This window comes from Nothobranchius furzeri, chromosome 17 (genome assembly GCF_043380555.1).
Source record: "Nothobranchius furzeri strain GRZ-AD chromosome 17, NfurGRZ-RIMD1, whole genome shotgun sequence".
NCBI lineage: Eukaryota > Metazoa > Chordata > Actinopteri > Cyprinodontiformes > Nothobranchiidae > Nothobranchius > Nothobranchius furzeri.
In genome coordinates, this window is record NC_091757.1 from 20,684,652 (window position 1) to 20,705,253 (window position 20,602).

The following is a 20,602-nucleotide window of genomic DNA, read 5'->3' on the forward strand; positions in this document are numbered from 1 at the left end:
TACAGCAAACGGCATTACGATCAGCTGTAAAGCAGCCTGATTCAGTTTAAGTCTTGTCTTTAAAAAATTGCAGCTCAGAAAATTCTTTGACTCTCTTTCATTTCTTCTGGTTGCATGTGGAAGCTCTACTTGGACCCTTGTTAAAAACCAACCATGCATAGTGTAAAATGACTTCTGGACGTTTTTCAAGTGGTCTTAAACTTTTGTTCTTCACTGTATGAACACAAGATTGTGTGATTCTTTGGGAAAGGGTTCTGGTTGTGGTCCTGCCCTGTTCACATCTCAACCACATGTTCCTGTATTCTGACTCCATCAGTTGGACCCCAAGGTGTTCTTTGGTCAACGTGGAGAAATAATCCCTCCCAAGTGTCCTGGGTCGACCTGGGGTCCTGCTGTGGCAGAACACGACTGGAACACCGGGAAGTGTTCAGCCAGATTCCTGACCAACTACCCAATCCCCCTCAACTGGATCCTTTCAAACAGTTCAACTCCAAGTTTCACCTGGATGTCTGAGCTCTTCCCCCTAGCTGAGCCCAGCCACCCTGCCGAGGAAACTAATTTCTGTTGCTAGTGTTCATGATCTTGTTCTTTCAGTCTCCAACCACAGCTCATGACCATAGTGGAAGCAATGAATTTAAGAGCAAGACCTGGTTGCTGGTGTGAATCTAAAACAGTAACACAGAACATTGCTTGTTGACCTGTTTGCAGACAGAGCTCAACTTTACACCTCAGTTTAATAGAAGACTTACCTGAACCATTGAGCCTGGGTGCCTAATGAAGGTAGTCGATTTTATTTGGAGAATATTTGAATGAAGCTGTCTGTATTTATTACCTCTAATCCAGTGTTGGTGAAGAACTGGAAAGCTGAGTGAAACTAATAAATATAGTTGAATTGCATGATAGACACAAATAAATGTTTTCTACAGCCTGTTAACAGAAGACAAATGTAATTTATAGACTTTGCATGGTCTTCAGGGCAGTAAAAGGTCTCCCTGGGGGCTACAGTAACTCTGCTAGTAAGTGAAAGGATAACTGGTGGTCTTCAAACAGCTTCAACCACATCGTAAAAATCTGCCATAAAGAGCAACTGGCCCTTCACTCTGACCCAGCGAAAATAAAGGCAAAGGTTCAGAGAGTGGGTGGTCTCCTTCCTGGTTGATCAAACGATGAGGATGGTTTTAATAAACAGTGATGAGGAATCTGTTGTTCTGGAGCAGCAGAGAGCCTCTGCTCTGTGTGGGAATGCTGCTCTCAGATCCACTACTCATTGTTTTGAGTGACTGGTGAACTTTTTTCTGCATGAACAAAGTGAAGTGAAAATGTCCAAGTCCTTGCTCCAAAGGCTGCTGACCCTGAGATACTGCCCTGCCATTTGCAAGCTGACCATTTGAGCTTGCCAAATTTGACACAGCTGACGCGGGCAATAAATTTGAACTAGTTTCCCCCACCCCCCCACAACCCCACCCTTTTATCCAGATTGGGAGCTGCTCTACAAAGCGCAAACATCTACACATATTCATCTAGCCATGAGAAATGTGGAATAAAGCCATCTTTTCAGGATGATAAAGGATGTCTTCTAAATAACAAACCAACATGTTGTGTAACTGAGTCTAGAAATGCAACTTCTGCCAGCCTGAAGATTTGTGACAAACTAAAATGGATGTGCAAAGAGCTAATAGGTGACAGTCTGCATTGTCAGGGGGACCAGACTGTGTAAATCCCTCAAGTCCCCGAGCACGGCTACATCTGACAGGTGAAACTCAAGCTGGTAATCTGTGATTAAAGCTGGCCATGTGCAGACTGCTTCATCCACAGGCCAAGAATATGGGAACATAATCTACTTCAAAACTAATCAAGTGACTCACACAAGTGTGAATCTCACATCAACAGACACTGAGTGTGTTTGGGTGGCGGTGCCGGTGGAATGGTGGTGGTGGTGGTGGTGGTGGGGGGGGGGGTAATGAAAATAGCTGTGCACCGTCCACCTCCAGCCAGGCTTCACAGCCAAGCAGACTCCAGCATCTGTGTTATTTTAAAGGAACAAAATGTCAATGAGCAATGAGCATGCTCAAGGCGCACATCCAGCAGGGTCAGATGGAAGGTCAGGCTGCAGCCACATCACGCTCTGAAGGAGGAGGCTGCGAGAAATGTGACAAACATGCTTTGAAGTCCCAATCGCAGCTCCTGAGAAAGTCATTGTTAGGTTTTAGCCCACCCTGCTCACTGCTGCACAACAGAAAACAGTTCAGCAGATTAGCTTCAATGCCTTTGTAGCTGACTGTAACATTTATTTAGCTTTTATGAATTTGGTGTTATAACAAATGTGTCAGTCTTGTAATTTGGAACATGTTTAGACCATGTTTCTCATTTTCACAGCAATTTAGGGAGAACAGCGTGATCATTTCCACCTAACTGCAGCATAACTATGTTGTAAGTTATTCTTTGTAGGCAACATGGACAACTAAGAAGGCCATCATAACCATAGTCACTAATATTTAGTCCAACAAGCTAGCCCCGATGTCACCACAAATTAATAAAATGCTCTATATGGCATCTATTACTACGCTACTGAGAAAACATTTAAAATGTGAGCTTTTTGAAATCGGTCCCTCGGAGTTTCACATGCAGGCTTAAAGTGAAATGCTTCTTCTACCCTTATTTCCTGCAGTAGCCACAGAAAGGAAATAGAAGAAGAAACGCTCGGGTCAGACAAAAAGGGACTCTTCTGCGTCAGGGAAAATGAGTATTTTTTGGCAAGAAGAAACAGTATATGACCCCATTTAAATATTTAGATTTGGCTCTAATTACAAATATTGTGTATTTTTGTTAAAACATTTTAGTTTAACATTGTAATTTCCTAAATAAAAGTGATAAAATGACTTTCTTCACTTCATATTTCTAATATGAGAAGCTAATGATGTTAAACTTAACAGTAAATTCTGTTTGCCAAATGTTTTATGTAATACTTAACATTTGGTGCCCCAGACCTAAAAGTTTGAACTGAGTTGTGGTGTCCCACAGAGGTCATTGTTCGCCCTCTTTGGTCTTTGGCAGTGAAAGGCCCACACCCAGGCATGCATGACACTGTTTAAAATTTAAACTGAGACACAGAGATTAAAACATGCACAATATACAGTATATTCCAAAACGGGTGTTTATTGAAGGTTCATACCTGTACACTGTTGATCTGGGTCTACCCACCAGCAATAGTAATATCAGTTTATTTATTCATTCATTTATTTAATTTTGTTTATTTAAAACCAGCCTCACATTGGCCACAAGCTAGAGGTGTCAGGACACTTTATGCACAAAAGAACCATTTCTTTTTGTCAATAGTTATTTATGAAGCTGTTTTCTGATGCTTAAACTGAACTCAATTAAAAATAATTTCTAACTAATTAAAAAGCAAAGTCAATCTTCATTAAGTCAACAGAGAATCCCTGTGTGTGAGTCATTAAGTTAGTAGTTTTGCCTCAGTTTTGGGGAACTAACAGAGTAAAAGACACTGAAGTGAAGGCTGTTCAGCATGCGTGCCGTAGCTGTCGGTTGCCCTCAGAAATACCAGACTACTCTGTAGAGAGTGTGGTGAGAGAGAAAGAGAGGGGGAAAGCGTGAAAACAATTTGACCCCTGAGCACCAGCAATGGGAACGAGCTCATTTATTAGAAATTAGTTATGGATGGAGAAACATGTGACCTTCTGCTCCCCAAGGACACATCAGGCCATTATATTCCACTGACTTGGGATTTCAAGGACTTGTTGATAGCCATTTTTAAGATTTATTCTGTCATCAGGTGACAGCAAGACCACAGACTGGACCTCAGAGTCAAAACACAAATCAGACCCCCCAGGGGAACTACAACTGCAGCCCTCTAGAGAGTTTCCCTTTTTCAGACCAGGGATGGTTGTAGGTTCAACTCCCAGCAGATCATCAGGTATGTATCTGGTGCCGACACCACCTTTAATGTTCAAAGTCCCCCAAGTCTCCTTCCTTCTTCATTCTGATGGAAGAGGAGCACATGATGCTGCCTCCTGATTGGCCGATTAGATGTTTGTGTTAAGAAGCAACATATGATAGGAAGCAGCTGCAGCATATTTGTGCTGCTAAAATCCCACAATAAAAAAGCTCTGCAGGGTTTGCGTTCTAGATAAAAACAGCCACACCTTTGTTTCTACTCGTGTGTGAGAATCACAGAAGACTGGAGTAGAGTGGTAGAAGACGCGACAGCTGCAGAGAGCTGAGGCCGTGGTCAGGCAGGATGTTTGTCTGAAAATGGACGTTTTCTCTGTGGGACTCTTAAACTGAAGCCGTTTCTTCAAATAGCAAAAGTGACTAAGTAAATAGACATCTTCACTGATTTCTCACTGAAGTGTTGTTGAGATTCTGTCCCAAAAATGAACCAAAACTCAGCTCACTGGCAGCAGGAATGTGGATTTCATCACAACTCCACTGTTTAAATTCTAATAATAACACTAAATCTGTACATTTTACTATTTAACATGCCGTTCAGAGGGACGCTGTTCAATCACATATATGGATTCACCCAGAGTAAATAATTATAACAAATGACAAAGTATATAAAGATAACATATCAAACAGGTGTGCATAATAAAGGAGCCAGTGAGCGAATATCATGCCAGGTGGCATTACCTGGAGTTGTGAGAAAGTAAAAGAAGTAGTTGTCTCTAAAACCAGATCCTATTACAGTTTTTTTTGTTGTTGCTAAAACTCAAAAAGCAAAAATGAGGCACAATTTTCACAACCTCTACTTCTGTTCCCAATCACTTGACTCAGTTTATCACAACTTAGATTTCCTTATCATATTAGAACTCTGATTTTCCTCCTTTACACTCTGACGTCAATTTCACATTACCTTGCTGTCAAAACACAGCACACCATTTTCAGGTTTACACACACTTCTCACATAAATTCAATTCAATTCAAGTTTATTTATATAGCGCAATTCTCAAAGCTTCAATCAACAACACACAAATATTCAAATCTCTAAACTTTCGAGTCTGGCGAGCAATTTGCAATCAGGGACTGCAGCATGGAATGAGTCTGCTCTGTTTTGTTTGATGAGCAATGGAGAACAGAGACAACAGAAACAGAGAAGAAGAGGGGTACGTATGGGAGGAGGAGAAAGAGGAGGACGGGGAGGAGGAGGAGGAGAAAGAGGAGGATGAGGAGGAGGAGGAGGAGGAGGAGAAAGAGGAAGAGGAGGACGGGGAAGAGGAGGAGGAGAAAGGAGGACAGGGAAGAGGAAGAGGAGGAGGACAACAAGGAGAAGCAAGGGAGCGAAAAAGGAGAATCCAAATCTCCATTGAGATTGGTGCCACTGTAATGGACCATGTGCTCAACGATGGGTTGACCATGAGAGAGGCAGGCCAGACGGAGACCGGAGGCATGGTGCCCCATGATTATGCTTGAATGGGTTAACTGTAAAAATTAAATGTTTTGTCTCAAAATGTGTGTGATGTCTAATGTTTGCCTAGAGAGAAGTGGGCATTGTAATAGATTCAGTGTGTTCAGTTTCTCTAATTGTGTTTTCAATTTGGCTCTTCAGTGTTCTTTCCATGCTTGGTAGTGTTCAGCCAAAAGCTACGCGTGTTTATTCAATGGTGTGTGTGTGTGTGTGTGTGTGTGTGTGTGTGTCATGTGAAAATATGGCTGTGTTTACCAAATGAAAACACATGCTCCATTTTGTGAACATGTTACAAGATTTGATGGCAGAGTTGTTTTGCAAAGGGATGCCAGGCTTTAGCAGGTGGTGTGTGATGTTTGGGATTGTGTGTGTGTGCAGTTTTGAAAAACTCGTTTTAGCAATCGAAATAAACTGTAACAGCGCTATAAAGGATCTTTATTCTGTCAAACAACTAAAGAATGTGGGTCGTTGTTGTTACACAATGAAACACTTTGCATTCTTTCTTGCCAGTTTTTTCACCTGCTTGAATGAAAGGCAACCCTTGTTGCTTCCTTTGGATTTCTCCTACAACCCAAAAATATGAATCCTGGTTATTCCAAACAGACCTTAGAGGTGAGAATAAATTATCCAATATGGCTGCAACAGTAAAACATCACGAACCAATCACAGCCACAAGCATGTGGGCATTTATTATTTAAAACTGCCTTCCAGGATCAGAGGAGGCGTGGAGAAGAAACCCAAAAGTGTGAGACCAGCGTTGAGTCAAAAGCCTTCCTCCTCCTCCTCCTCCTCCTGTGTGTGTCTCATTCAGTGTAACTCTCTCTCTCTCTCTCTCTCTCTCTCTCTCTCTCTCTCTCTCTCTCTCTCTCTCTCTCTCTCTCTCTCTCTCTCTCTCTCTCTCTCTCTCTCTCTCTCTCTGCTGCTTTAATTCGATGAATCAAGCCAGATTAGCACTCAAACACACTCATTAGTTTGTCCCAGATTATTGCAATGGTTGGTCTCTGTAGAACCTTCACAAGAGCTCAGTGTCTTCCCTGTGAGTCGGTTTGGGGTGTATAGGTTTGGATTTTGTCATACAGATTATAATCCTGTACTGGATTGTACTGGATTATACCAACCTAACAAGGAACCAGCTGTAATCAGATCTGGAACCAAACTGAAGCGTAACCAGAGGAAACTAATGTAAAACTTTAACTGATCATTAAAGGTGCCATTTAGAAGAATGACATCCGGTGGTCAAATGAGGTAACTGCAATCCATTTCCTGAGCAATAAAACCACTCTCATGGCTGTTTCCAGTTACGGATAAGCACCTGAAGATTCTAGTTGGCAAACAAAGATGATACCTGGTGTTGACACTCTTTTGAGTGTTTTATAGTAGGGAGCATTTACTACACTTATTACGGTAGCATGTCTCTAGCATTACAGGAAGGGCAGTGGTTTGCTGTTATAGTTCTGAATGACTCATTGACCCTTTATAGGGCCAATGTCTATATTTAGACACTTCCACTCACATCATAAATGATGTCAATGTGCCTTTTCACAAATTCTTAGAATTACAGGATTTCACCCAAACAATCATCAGAGATCAAGCTAGTCACGGTTTGCGTCATGGTGCCATTCCACCATTCAGTGGAGGGATATAACGCGCCAAATATTGGTGTATCTTCAGAGCAGAAAACTCCTCCGTCTCCTCTCGTGTTTACGATCAGATCTCTAAAGCTAACAATATGATGCATGACATACCAATTATGATATAGAATATATTTTGCAGTTTTAAACTAAAATTTCTACGGAAAATGGAGGAGGATAGTTATTGCGTCAACCAATCTCGCCATCAGTGATGATGATGAACAGGAGGAAGATGACACTGAGGCAGATCCTCAAATATAAAATATTCTAAAATAATATAATAATCTATATTTGAACAGAAATAGTATCTATTGTTTAAAAACTTTTCAAAAATATTTCACAGTAATGTCTTTTTATAAAAATATACTAAATAGTTTAACCCTCTCAGGCTCAAAATAAGTGTTGATAAAAGGACGAACAACTAAGTCTTTCAGAGGTACTTCCGAGTTAAAAAATGCTCATGAAATACATATGTGGAGTAACCAGGTAGGTAGGTTTTAATGCTGCAAATCTGCAACGCCTGCCTCCAGAGGGTTAATAATTGTGATATGTTCTGTATTTTTGAACAGTGATATAATGTTGTAAAATTAGCTAGCTTATTCTAAAATGTCTCACAGTTATCTATATTATTCAAAAAGAATGTTTATTTAACTTGTTCATGTGTTTTATTTTGGGATTTTTTTTTTACCAGAACAAGGCCAACGGCCACATTTGAGCACTTAGTTTTCTCAGATTTTGGCATGAAAATAAATAATTTTGAAAATTGTAACAACAGAAATACACTCTGGTTATGGACTACAAAAACACCCCGGGGTTGAAATAAAAAAAATTAAAATACTTAAATGACTGCCCTATAAAGGGTGAAAGAGCGAGTGACACCAAAATGAACAGTTGTTGTTGTTTTTTTGCCGATAACCTGTATACATGTGTCTAATAGTGCTGTAGACAAGTGTAGCCATTATTTTGGCAGTTTAGTGCAACTTACTTAAAATTAAAAAAGATTTTTCCAAAACCATAAATATATCTCTGTCTTCAGGTTGACAGCTGTTGGCTTTAGAGCTGCAGGGTGACGTTGTCTGTACCGTATTACATGGCTGCACTGCACCTTATTCCAGGTGAGTCTTGGCTGGACCTCCAGCTGGCTCGGGCCCTCATGAGCTTGTAGGAAACATTGTGGCTCATAATTGCTCGCCATCTTAAAAATCGTCCTCCTCCTCTCTTTCTTTAGTGATTGCAGTGGACAGGAAATCCTCCAGCCTGCTACAGATTCTGTGTCTGTTATTCTCCTGAGTGTCAGCTGTGTGTGTGAGCTCTTGTGCATTCGTGAGTGTGCGTGCGCTTGTTAACGACTGAGAAACTCCGAGAGCAAGGGAAGGAGATCCTCCAGGCAACGCCTCCTTAAGGCACATTTTTCTAACAGGACGTGTGGGTGAAGTAAGACTCCACTTAGTGTGTGACTCGCCCTTTAAATGAAGTAAAACTCCACTATTGACTCATTATTCACTTCACACGTACATTTCTGTCATGATCCTGCCATGTCCTGACCTACATGCAACCATCTACCTCATCAGCCTTCATGCATCACACCTGGTCCCCTCATCAAGCTCATGCCACACACCTGCCTCACCAGCTATATATTCGACAGTCAACCACCAGCACTCTGCCAGATTATTGAACGCTCCTGCTAGTAGATCTTCCAGCCTTTTCATCCTGCCTGATCATTGCCTACTGACCTTGTTTCACGCCTGACCCTCGCCAAGAAATCTGCCTGCCTCCACGACCATAGACTGTACATACTGGACAAAATGATTCCATAGGCTCCAATAACACGTGTTTGGCCTATAATGGGAGGTGGCCACCACCGCCATTTTGACCGTGTCACAGGTTCCGTCCAGCCCAGACAATTCCATAAAAGGGAAGAGAGGAGGAGCTGAGGGTGGGGCTGTAAGGCTGGGCTCGAGTGACGACACCCGTGCGAACTAGCTACGAGCTAACCTGAAGCTAACCCTGGCTAACCCAAAGCTAAAGCGGAGGTGGGAGCCGAGCTAACGGATGTAGCCACCTAGCTTCAACCCAACCGGAGCTAACTGGAACACCCATTGACCTGAACCTCACACAGAGTTTAGGTGGAGGTTTTCGGCGCCTTTTCGTGACAAGTACCTGGATTAAAAAAAGTATTGAATCGGTAAGTTTATAATTTATTTCCGTAATGAAAACATTTTGCTTTGAGCAAGTTTTCAGTACCGTATCATCCGGGCTATCGCTGCTGAGTTGCACCAGCCATTAAATGTATAATGAAGAAGAGAAAATATATTTAAGTCGTATTTTGGGGGGACATTTTATTATCTTTCTTACAAAATCTGAGACCAAGCGTTTCACATTGCAACACAAGCACCGTAACCATAACAGAATGAACAACAGCCAGCAGAGGAGAGGATGGCAGTGTTTCAAACCCTCCCGGCCGGCGAGGAGAGCTCATTCCTGGGCTGGAGCCGGCCCTCAGCACCCCGCCACAGGCTCTAACAGATGCTGGCGGTGTTTGAAACCCTCGCAGCGGGACAGGGGAACTCATTTTTGGGTCGGAGTCGGCTCGCAGCAGCGCGCCACGTTCTCCAGTCGAGGAAGGCTGTTTTTGAAACCCTCGCAGCGGGACAGGGGAACTCATTCTTGGGCGGGTCGGAGTCGGCCCGCAGCAGCGCGGTGTAGCCTACATATTTTGTTATAAAAGTCGCTCCGGAGTATAAGTAGCAGGACCAGCCAGAATATGTAAAAAAGTGCGAGTTATAGTCCGGAAAATATGGCAGTTATTAGTATTCGAGCTAAATTAGCAGCCTAAATACATTTCATATATTTCCAAAACGTAATACATGTTTGTATCTTGTACAGCCAACTAGTCTTTATTCTGGACTCAGTACAATTTACCAAAAGTAAAGAGACATTCTACAGATGAAGTAAGCACAAGATAACTTACTGGAAGACACGGAATTATCATCAGAACCAGAACAAGAGAGCCTGATAACAGTCATGTGAAAATAACAGTTAAAAAGTATGTATGTATAATAGAACTAAAAATATATTAGAATTAGTGTAACTCACTGTGATCCAAACAATAAATCAGCCATAGCTGATTAGTAAATATGACATGAGGTCTGGGAGTTTTTAATTTTCATTTTTATTTTTTTCTTAGATCTTTTTAAATGTCACCATGGCAGCCTGTGTGTCTCCAACATCAGCTACACAAAGCAGCAAGTGTAAGTTCCACATACCTGTCTCACCACTTCATGTATGGTTTTGTACTTTAAACAGTTATGACAAACCTGTTATTTTTTCTCCATAGCCATTTGGATCATTGGAGACAGCTGAGTGAGGCGTGGTGCCCAGAGAGCTGCAGAGACAACCTTGGCCTCCCTGACGTCTGTGTCTCCTGGTTCGGTTGGGACAGACCATCGACATACATACATGTGCCGACACTTTGCGCCCTGTTTTATAAACTGTAGTGTTAAAAATAAATGTTTTTGCTCAATTACTGGAATTTCTTTGGTTAAGACAAAAGTGAGGAATAATCATTTACAAGTTATTTGTACAACAGGCCCATTTTAAATCCCAACAGTTTCTTAGCAGACAATAGAAATGTGTTCTTTACTAACTTTACTTGGTTTAAAAATCTTACTAAAATAGTGCCGTATTGCAAAACCCAATCATACTTGTTATGTAAACATTAGCTTTGTAGATATTTTTTACAGATATATATTTGTGTGCAACAAAAACCAAACTTAAATAATTTGTCATTCTTTATTGAAAAACAACAAAATACAGTTATACAGAAGTGTGGGAAAATGATAATGTGAAAGTATTGCTCTTTAAATGTAATCCTATTTATCTTTAAAAAGAAAAACTCTAAAAATGTCCTGTACAGCATCATGACAGAAGAATGGTGGTCTGTCTGTCAGAATGTGCTGAACAGATTTGCTCTTTGAAGAGGAGTGTCATGTTTGGAGGAAGGTACTTAACCCAAGACATGCAGAATACAACACTGACCAAAAACTGATGGAAAAAATGATTTATTTATAAGGAGGAACTTAAGGTGCACAGATAAGTCTGTGGTTGGAACTGTAACAACAGCTCAGCATCTGGAGGAGGGAGAACACAGGTGAGCTTAGGTTCTGGTTTCAAAATCCATTGTAGGCAGGCAGAGGTGTTCAGCAGACTTACTGTGGTGGGTGTATGTGTTGGCTGGAGGAGAGAGAGGTAGAGAGCCGGGGGAAGCGCAGGAGAGGGAGCAGAGGTGGAGAGAAGCGGGGCGTCCTGGTGGATGGGGCACTGGGTGAGATGAGAGGTGGGTTATGGAAGGTGGTGATAAGGTCCGTGTGTTGAATATCCAAATTCTGGAGTAGAGGTCAGTATCCAATGAGGTCGACAGGAATCCTGAAGAATGGTAAATCCAATATAAGAGCAAAACCACTACGAAATAACATTAATCCTAGGAACACTAGAGGTAACACGAGTGGCTGGTTACTACCAAAACTGAGGCAATCTTCTGGCGTCAAATTGTGTCCTCCATCCACCTTAAATAGGAAAGCACCCCGCTGATCGCTGATCAGGAACGGCTGGGGTGGAGTCACCAGAACCATGAAGAACGTGTCTCCAGAGACAACCCGGGTCCTGGTACCGATCAGGAAGCGGACCTTATCACCCAGAGCTGCCAGGTCACGCTCAAAGCCTTCATGTTTACGCTGCAGAGCATGAACGCTGGCCAGGTCGTGGCCATAGTTGTCTGTGTTCAGGGCCTGGTTCTTCTCCTCGATCCACTCTTTGGTCTCATCAGCGTCTCTGAGAAGACATCAGAACTCCGTCTGAGTGTGGGTCCAAACTCTACTGACCCGTAAGCGGCGCATAAGTGTGCGGGGTACCTGTGGAAGCGCTGCACCTCATGGGCGCTGCCCAGCATGTTGCTCCGGTCTTCAGCCAGCAGCTGCAGCGAGCGCCAGCGGTTGTTCAGCTCCTGGAGAGAAACCAAACCCAGTGAGATGAAGGTGGACGCCAGTGGGCTGGACGCCGGACGAGGAAACCTGGAGACGGATCGCTCAGACAGGAAGGGAAGAGCTTCCTCTTACCTTGATGGAATTAAAGTTAGCCGTCGTCTGAATGCCCAACTGTACGGTCTGAGGTCAAAGGTCACAGGAAACACACACCAGTCAGCAGTCATACAGATGCATAAAGATAACTGTAGCCATGGCAACCAGCTGACATGTCCCCACTTTCACCAGCACCTGGTGCCTGCCGGGTCACCTGAATTCCTGTGTGATGTCAGCACGGTCGGCCGTGACTGCGGCCATCAGAGGTGACCTCTGATCAGCTGAATGAACTCACCTTCCAGGGTGACGCCGTGTTAGAGTCGGCTTCATCCTGTAAGTAAACAAACAAACAAACAAACAAATGAGTGGTAACAAAAACACCACGTCTGGTTCTGGTGGAGGCGGAGGACAACACGCACCGTTCCAGGAGCAGAACCCAGATGTTCTTGTTGCTACAAACAGAGACGAGCAGAGTTAACAAACCAGGAAGTGAGAGGGACCAGCTGCTGCAGACAGGTGACGCTCAGCTGAGCCTGAACCATAGGAGCCTCCTCAGCCATCAGACCTTCTGACTCCAGTTCAGATGCCACCTTGTTGATGTCCCTCAGACGGGACTCGTTGGCCTTCAGGTCCTGCAGGACAAAAGCACCTGCTGGTTATCACCTGAGCTGATCTGACAGCTGCTGCTGGAAGACGGAGAGGAGGAAAAGTCCGACCTTCTGGAGGTCATCAAACTTCTTCTGCAAGACCTCGACCTGCTCCAGGTCCGAGCCGACCTCCTCGTTGGTCAGGGCGCCCTCCTTCTCGTTGATCCACTGCTGCAGCTCGTTGGCTTCGCGGAACAACATGAACTTCTTGCAGCTCTTCTCCAGCATGTCCTTACACTTCTCTCCGAGCTCCAACAGAGTCCCGTACCTTCAGAGGGGAGAGGACGGGTCAGCGCGAGACGGACGGAGTCGGCCAAAGACCAGGAAGGAACATGATGAGATGAGTCTCAGCAGAAACATCTGCATGCATCTACAGAGCAGCTGAAGGGCTTCAGGATTCTAATTCCCAATGGGAAGAAGTCCTGGAGGCTCCAAAGACCTCCAGATCAGAACCGCAGGGTTAGGATTACTCCAGCTGGTTATTAGAACCAGTTTAGTTGTAGAATTGGAATTTTATATCCAAGTTCGTTTGACTTCACCAGGATTCCCGATCCCACTGGAGTCTTCAGCAGGATTCCCGATCCCACTGGAGTCTTCAGCAGGATTCCCGATCCCACTGGAGTCTTCAGCAGGATCAGGATTGTGGGTTTTGTTCTGAAGCCCTTCAGACAGACTCTAGATGAGACACTAGCCGTCCTGCACCGACCCAAACGTGATCTAGTGCTGAGGAAGCCTGGGATGAGACGGATCTTCTATCCTGTTAGGGATTAGAAGATGGGAAGGGGAGGGGGTGCTGGGGGTGGGCGGGGTTACTCTGCTGCTGATGATGACGACATAACGGTACCACCACAACATGGATGGGGTCTCTGCTTCCTACTCACAGCTCTTCCACCTGCTTCATGCGCACAGACACGCTGCAGGTCTCCTTGGTGACCAGCCTGCAGAGCAGCAGGCAGCGAGACCGGGTCAGGAGGTTAGAGCAGACAGAACAGAACCAGGAACCAGGTCGTTAGAACAACAACATTCACAGGAAGTAGGCACCTGTGGCCACCACCTCAGAGCAGAAGCTGTTAGTGAGCCAAAAGAAGAACAGCAGGCGTCTCTTACTGGTTCTCGATCTGCTCCTGCCGCGCCGCGATGCTGCTATGCTCGTCCAGAAGGTTCTCCCTGGAGGACGACTGGGTCGGGTCCAGCTTCTTCACATAGGCAGCCGGAACGAAGCCCTGACGGTCGTTCACCTCAACCTTCCACCAGTCCTGAGACACACACCGCCATTAACTGGCTGAAGCATCCAAGCACACACAACCACAGGCTCCGCCCACAACACTCGACAGGCGTTTGCTCCTCCCCTGACTCGTGTGGACAAAAGCCGTTTCACACACATTTCCTGTTTTCCACGCCCGTCTCTCCATCCTCATTCAGCTAAAGGGGCGACGGTGGCACAGGAGTTGAGTGCTCACCCCGTAATCGGAAGGTTGCAGGTTCGAGCCCCGCTCAGTCTGTCGCTGTCGTTGTGTCCTTGGGCAAGACACTTAACCCACGTTGCCTGCTGGTGGTGGTCGGAGGGACCGGTGGCGCCAGTGCTCGGCAGCCTCGCCTCTGTCAGTGCGCCCCAGGGCAGCTGTGGCTACATCGTAGCTCATCCCCACCAGTGTGTGAATGTGTGTGTGAATGGGTGAATGACTGATTGTGTTGTAAAGCGCCTTGGGGGGTTCCAGGACTCTAGAAGGCGCTATATCAAATACAGGTCACTCTGAGCTGGAGCTCGTTCCTCGGCTGTGAAGGGCACACGAACCTTGTTGGTGCTGTTGAGCAGCGTGAGGATGTCGCCCTTCTTCATGGTGACCTCTCGAGGACTCTTCTCCTGGTAGTCGTACAGAGCCAGAACCAGCTCCTTCCCGGTCTCATCGTCAGTTGGAGCCACTTGTTGCTGTCGGGTTAACAGGTCTGGTGTTAGAACGTGGTGGATAAGAATGTTCTGACGGGCCGAGGGTTCTGAACTCACCCTGCAGGACTGGGCCTGCTCCTTCAGGGCCTGGATGCTGCTGCCGTAAGCCGACAGGTTCGACATCAGGGCCTCGTGCTTCTTCAGGAGAGCCTGTGGAGCAGAACATCAGAACCTTCAGCTCGTCTGACACAAGTGGAGCTTTCTCGCAGCGATGGTCCAATCGGATCCGCCACCGTAAAACAAACCCTGCTCAGTTCACCGCAGACGCAGCTCTGCGGGTGTTTAGTGGAAAAGCGTGAGCCTTCTGCCGGCTGCCACGTGTCATGGCTGCTCTGCAGCGGGAACACACATCACAGCTTGTAAACCGTTTGAAATAAGAGCGATGGGAACACGTTTGTCATCACTTCCTGTGCGAGGCCAGCACTTCTACCCCTAACCCATGAGACGCTCAAACGAGCAACGACGCCTGGTGGTAGACAACCGAAGGAAATGACAAATACAGAAACCCTAATTATGAAGGACTGGAAAGAGAGCAAAGAAAAGCGATTGGAGTTTCTCAGGAAGGGACTTCCATACCTCGGCCAAGTCCTCGTCTTTCCCTTAGTCTGGACTTCCAACGATGGGCTCCTTCTCCCTCATCCAGGACTCGGCCTCATTAGCATCCGCAAAGTACTGCTGGGCCTGCAGAGAGTCCTCCAGGTCCTGCCTCCTCTGGGACGCCTTGGCCTTCAGCGTGTCCCAACGTCCATGAAGCTCCCACAGTTTAGTCTTCACTTCCTCACCAGCGAAGTGACCTGGACCCAAACAAAGTGAGCCAGAACCTGCAGACACCTCAGAAACATGTCAGGACCAGACCTGCTCTACCTTCCTCCACCATGGTCTCTCCTTTCTGGGTGACAGCCTTGATGCGAGGTTCATGACCTGTGATCTCAGCCTGCAGAGCCTGGTGCTTCTTCAGCAGGTTCTGGACACCAATCAGGTCCTTCCCTGAGGACACACGTTAGAGTTCAGCATTATGCAGTAGACAGACCAGTTTAACCCAGGGGTTGCTTTCTTCTACAATCTGCTCTTTAACTGTATTATTTCCTGCTATTTCAGCTGTTAACTTTATTTTCTCTCTAAGTGTTTTTCTCCCCAGAAGAAGCTACAACGATGTTCTGCTGAGCTGTGGTGGCCTCATGGAGGGGGCCATCGGCTAGCACACTGCTGCTAACCACTTAATCATTCTCCCTCTCCTGATAATAACATTTTACCTTCTTTGATGTTGGATGTGCTACTGCTAGTTTACCCGTTTAATTGCAGATTCACTAGGATAAATACAATAAAGTTTATCTCTCGCCAAATAGAATATTTACTAAGAAATCACAATGTAACGTGTGTGTGTGTGTGTGTGTGTGTGTGTGTGTGTGTGTGTGTGTGTAAAAGCCATGTGTAGTGTTTATTTATAAAGCATATGTTGTTGGATTTTATCCAGAATCGAGACTTTGAAAATATATAGTTTAATTACAGTTTGATTTATTAAACATCTGTATAATGTTTATTATTTTGTTTTTTCCCCCTAAATACCTAACGTTTTAGTTAACATGAATATTAGTCATTCATCCCAATACATGAAGTTACACATTTTAAATTTTAATAGGGGAAGACTGCAGGAGGGAGCAGTAAAATACAGGGGGTCCCCTGCAAAAACTAACTTTACGAGTCTGATGAAAGTTGCTGGTGTTCCCGCTGCTTCTTCGGTAAACAGCGCCAGCAAAAACAAAGAAACTTGGGATCTTGTCGGCGTGGCGATGGGATTTAAGGGAAACGCTGTATGCCCTATAGACTTCTCAACGAGCTGCAGTATTTCTCCGGTCAGATCTGTCTCCGAGTTCCACGAGCGGTCAGCCCGCAGCAGCGAGGCGCCGCATCGGTCAGCCTGCCCGGCCCGACCGCTGGGGATTACCGGATGAAAGAATGGAGCACAGAAGTGTCCCTCCAAGCGGCACGCTCCGTCATATTTCAACCCATGTTTATCTTAAATGCACTGGGTTTTACCCTTTTACCCATCTAAATATGCCCTATTAATTATTTTACCGTATTTTACATTTAAATTTCATGGTTAAACAGTACATGCTACATGTTAAACTGATAGCTAGCTACTTCGGTAAACTCAGCTAGGCGGCAGTGACATAAAATACAAATATAGATTTTAACTTACCGAAAAAAATGAAGTGGAGACTCCTTGGACGCTCTATTAGTGCAATTAATACCACAGCAAGTCATTTTGTCCAACAATTGCACCAATAATATCCAAAACAGAATTCACAAGCACAGAGACTCAAAATCCCGAAACAGTTTCCAGGCCAGACCGAGGCTGTACTGAGGCCTTTCCACGGAGCTAGCTCTGGGGTCACGTGGGTCTGAGGCGGCGGTCACGTGTGTCAGATGCTCATTAATTATACAAAATTTTAGGCTTTCAATACACTTAAACAGAAGAGTGAGAAAAAAATTCACCCCCCTCAGAGTTGTCATGAGTGTACACTAGATAATTTAAACCTAAAACATGTTTTGGTACCAGGCTGTAAACATGTTTATTTCTGCTGTGAAATCGGCATTTTTAACATGGGAGTCAATGAGGATTTGCTCGCTTCTGACACCAGCCCCCAGCAGATGAGGGTGGAACTGCAATTTTTCTTACTTCCGGGATGGGACCATTTTTACAGCGGCATTGTGGGGGCTTGTCCACGACCCACGACTGTCCACGACCACGTCCCGAACCTACCCTGTTCTGATCCACGCCTGTCTTCGACCACGTCTCTCGCCTGCTCCTCGTGTCTGCTTCGTCTCAGCCAGTCCAGATCCACGTCTGTCCTCGACCACGTTGCACGCCTGCTCCTCGAATCTGCTTCGTATCATCCTGGTTCTGACCCACGCCTGTCCTCGACTCTGTCTCTACCTGAACTGAACTCCGGTAACGTCTCCTCTTAGCTTCAACTGTTTATTACCGCCTACTGTGCTCTGGTGTCCTTATGGTCCTCTGCCAAGTTCATAACAATTTCACTAAAATATCAAGCTGTTGTAGAGCTTATAACATTTTAGAGACTGTTTCTAATTCACTGTTAGCAATGTTACCTCAAGGTTGGCCTCTGTTCTGCTCCACCTGATATTGGAATAAAACAATAGAATGCCGTGGTTTCTGAGCCTCATTTATACTTCTCCTTCTGCGTCAGGGTGAAGACAAGCAATGCCATTGTGCGTCGGAGTAAGAATTCTCCAGCGTGCTCACACAGGCAGAAGCAGACATGCCCCAATTTTTAACTATACGTAGAACAAAATTGTGATAGGTTAGGATGCCGCTTCCTGTAAATTGGTCAACATCAGTCTTTGCTGCTTCAAAAAATAAAAAGATATTTAGTGGCAGATACGGAACAGATTGAAGAATGTGAAAATGTGAACATTTATCCACCCGTGACTGAAGGAGTACAAAGATATGCAGCCAAGTGTTTTATTTGTGGACGGAAAAGAGGAGAAACTTGAGTTTAGAGGTGGTGATCAAATGAATAGGCGGTGGGGAATGAGGGACACATTTGTCCATGTTAAAAAGTCTCTGAAACACATTAAAACAATGTAAACACAATATCATGTACCAGATAATAATAATAATAATACGTTGTTTTTTTTTCAACAGCGCCTTTCCAAACACTCAAGGACACTTTACAGACAGAGATAAAATACACAACAATAAAAGATAGAACAGCATAAAACAAACAGACAGATTGGAGCAAAGAGAGTAATTATTGGAATGCTAGACGGAACTGGTGGGTTTTGAGATAAGTGACTGTAATGGTGGCAGGATACCTCAGCGCTACGCCCTCTGATGTCCTGGTGGGGGGAATTACTTTGTAACAAACCCAGCTGACGGAGAAGTCTGAGAGCAAAACATCTCTGTCAATGCATGTACGTATCTCCCTCGAGGAGCTGACAGAGAAGCATAGATTAGGCTTTAAAAGAACATGAAATAACTTCTGGGTCGCTCCAGTTCACTGGCTTCACTCCTTTGAACAACTCTAGAGTTTTTGCCTGCTGGTGTCGAGTTAGCACAACCTCACTAACTCATGGTGTAAACAGTAACTACCAGAGTTGAGACCAAGTCATTGTTTTACAAGTCTCAAGTAAGTCTCAAGTCATTACCCTCAAGTTTGTCAAATCAAGGCAAGTCTTAAGTTTGACACCAAATATCAAGTCCTTTCGAGTAAGTTTTTAAAACAACATTGCAATTATACGTTCAACGTAAATGAAAACCATGTAATTTTTTTAAAATCTGTATTTATTTTTAACACTTGATGAAACAAGTGCAACTGAAGGTAGAAATTGTATAAAAAGTAGTTCTGGGCTTACACCTCTACGTTGAGTACCTTTCCTTTAAAGATATTGGCCAGAGGCAAAAGTCGTTTGAACGGCATGTGTAAATGTGTATTAAAACCTCAGTTGCAAAAGGTTTTTGTATTTTTTTCTGGAATTTTAAGAAAATCTGATGTTTTTGAACGGCGCCGGAAAAACAGAAACTAACTTCCGGTCTAAGCCCTGGGCAGCAGGTGATGTTTCACAAGGTGCTCTGCTGAAACAGCTATAGTAAACAACGCCTGACTCCGGTGTTTCTGCGTTAGCGTTATAGCAGAGAACAATGTGTCATCAGTCAGAAGTAGCTTCTGAAGCCTCAGCTAGTCTGTCAGTTTAGCTTTTTCTCTGGGATACGGCAACAAGAACAGCAGATCAGAGAAATATAGAGATCATCTTGTGTCTCAGCCCCTCTGGTGTGAAGACACTCCGGGGTAAAGACATACGTGTCTACCTGCGCGTGTCCACAGAGCAGGTACACAGAGCAAACAAACTCGACCCAGACGCTGCTCCATTGACACCTTGCAAAATGTGCCATTATCCTATACCTGTGATCACTGGCTTCAGAGGAAGGTCACATACAGCAAACCACTTTCGCAACCTTCAAAACCTCCGCTCGCTAAAACCAATTCCCCCCGAAGACACCCACCTGTCTATGGGACTTTGGAACTGCCAATCAGCTGTAAACAAAGCAGACTTCATTACCGCATATGCAAACCACCTGTCACTTGATGCTCTGGCCCTCACTGAGACCTGGAACAAACCATGTGACAATGCTACCCCATCTGCTCTCTCAATTTACCACACTTTCTCCCACACTTCTCATGCATCTGGTCTAGGTGGTGGAACGGGCATGTTAATTTACAACAAATGGATATACAGTCAGTTGCTACCCATCACTAAATACAACTCTTTTGAATACAATGCCATCCAAGTGACTGTACTGGAACAATTCTTTTTGGTTGACATATATCGCCAGCCAGGTCAACTCGGAGACTTTCTTGATGAACTCGACACCCTGCTCTCCTCCATTCCTGAGCACGACTGTTCCATAATGGTCCTTGGAGACATGAATATTCACCTGGTGTCATGGTCTGCATCTGCGTCTTCCCTCATGTGTCTTCTCATGTTCTCCATCCCTCTCCAGGTTCCCATTTTGTGTCCCATAAGTGCCCTCATGTGTCTTTTGTCTGCATCTCAGTTATTTGTCTCTTTGTGTCATGTCTGCATCTTCCTCATGTGTCTCCTGGTGTTCCCCATTTGCCCCTAGACCTTCAGCCCTCTAGGTTTCCCTCCTCAGACATCCCTCTCCCAGGTCCTGTGCTCTCTTGGCACCCTCTTAGCCACGCCCTGTAGTTTTTCTTTCTGTAGTGTTTTCCTTTAGTGTCAGCTTCCCCTTAGAATATTAATTATGGTTCATGCCTTCTGGTCTTTTGGTTTTTTTCTCTTAGGTCATTTTCCTTTGTTGCAGCCTTTCATGATTTAGTGTGTTTTTT

The 20,602-nt window shown here is 44.6% G+C and overlaps 1 protein-coding gene across 1 annotated transcript; it reads right to left on the bottom strand.

The window, feature by feature from the left end:
* Positions 1–10,834: 10,834 nt before the first annotated feature.
* Positions 10,835–15,716, bottom strand: LOC129157520 (spectrin alpha chain, non-erythrocytic 1-like). The gene is made up of 15 exons (XM_070546274.1): positions 15,591–15,716; positions 15,303–15,520; positions 14,784–14,876; positions 14,574–14,708; positions 13,886–14,034; positions 13,660–13,716; positions 12,848–13,046; positions 12,658–12,763; positions 12,551–12,582; positions 12,427–12,462; positions 12,171–12,218; positions 11,967–12,058; positions 11,576–11,886; positions 11,269–11,481; positions 10,835–11,186 (listed from the first exon to the last, which is right to left on the bottom strand). Exons 3-15 carry the CDS (start codon positions 14,847–14,849, stop codon positions 11,122–11,124), a joined length of 1,509 nt encoding a protein of 502 aa, XP_070402375.1. The 5' UTR covers positions 14,850–14,876; positions 15,303–15,520; positions 15,591–15,716; the 3' UTR covers positions 10,835–11,121.
* Positions 15,717–20,602: the final 4,886 nt, after the last annotated feature.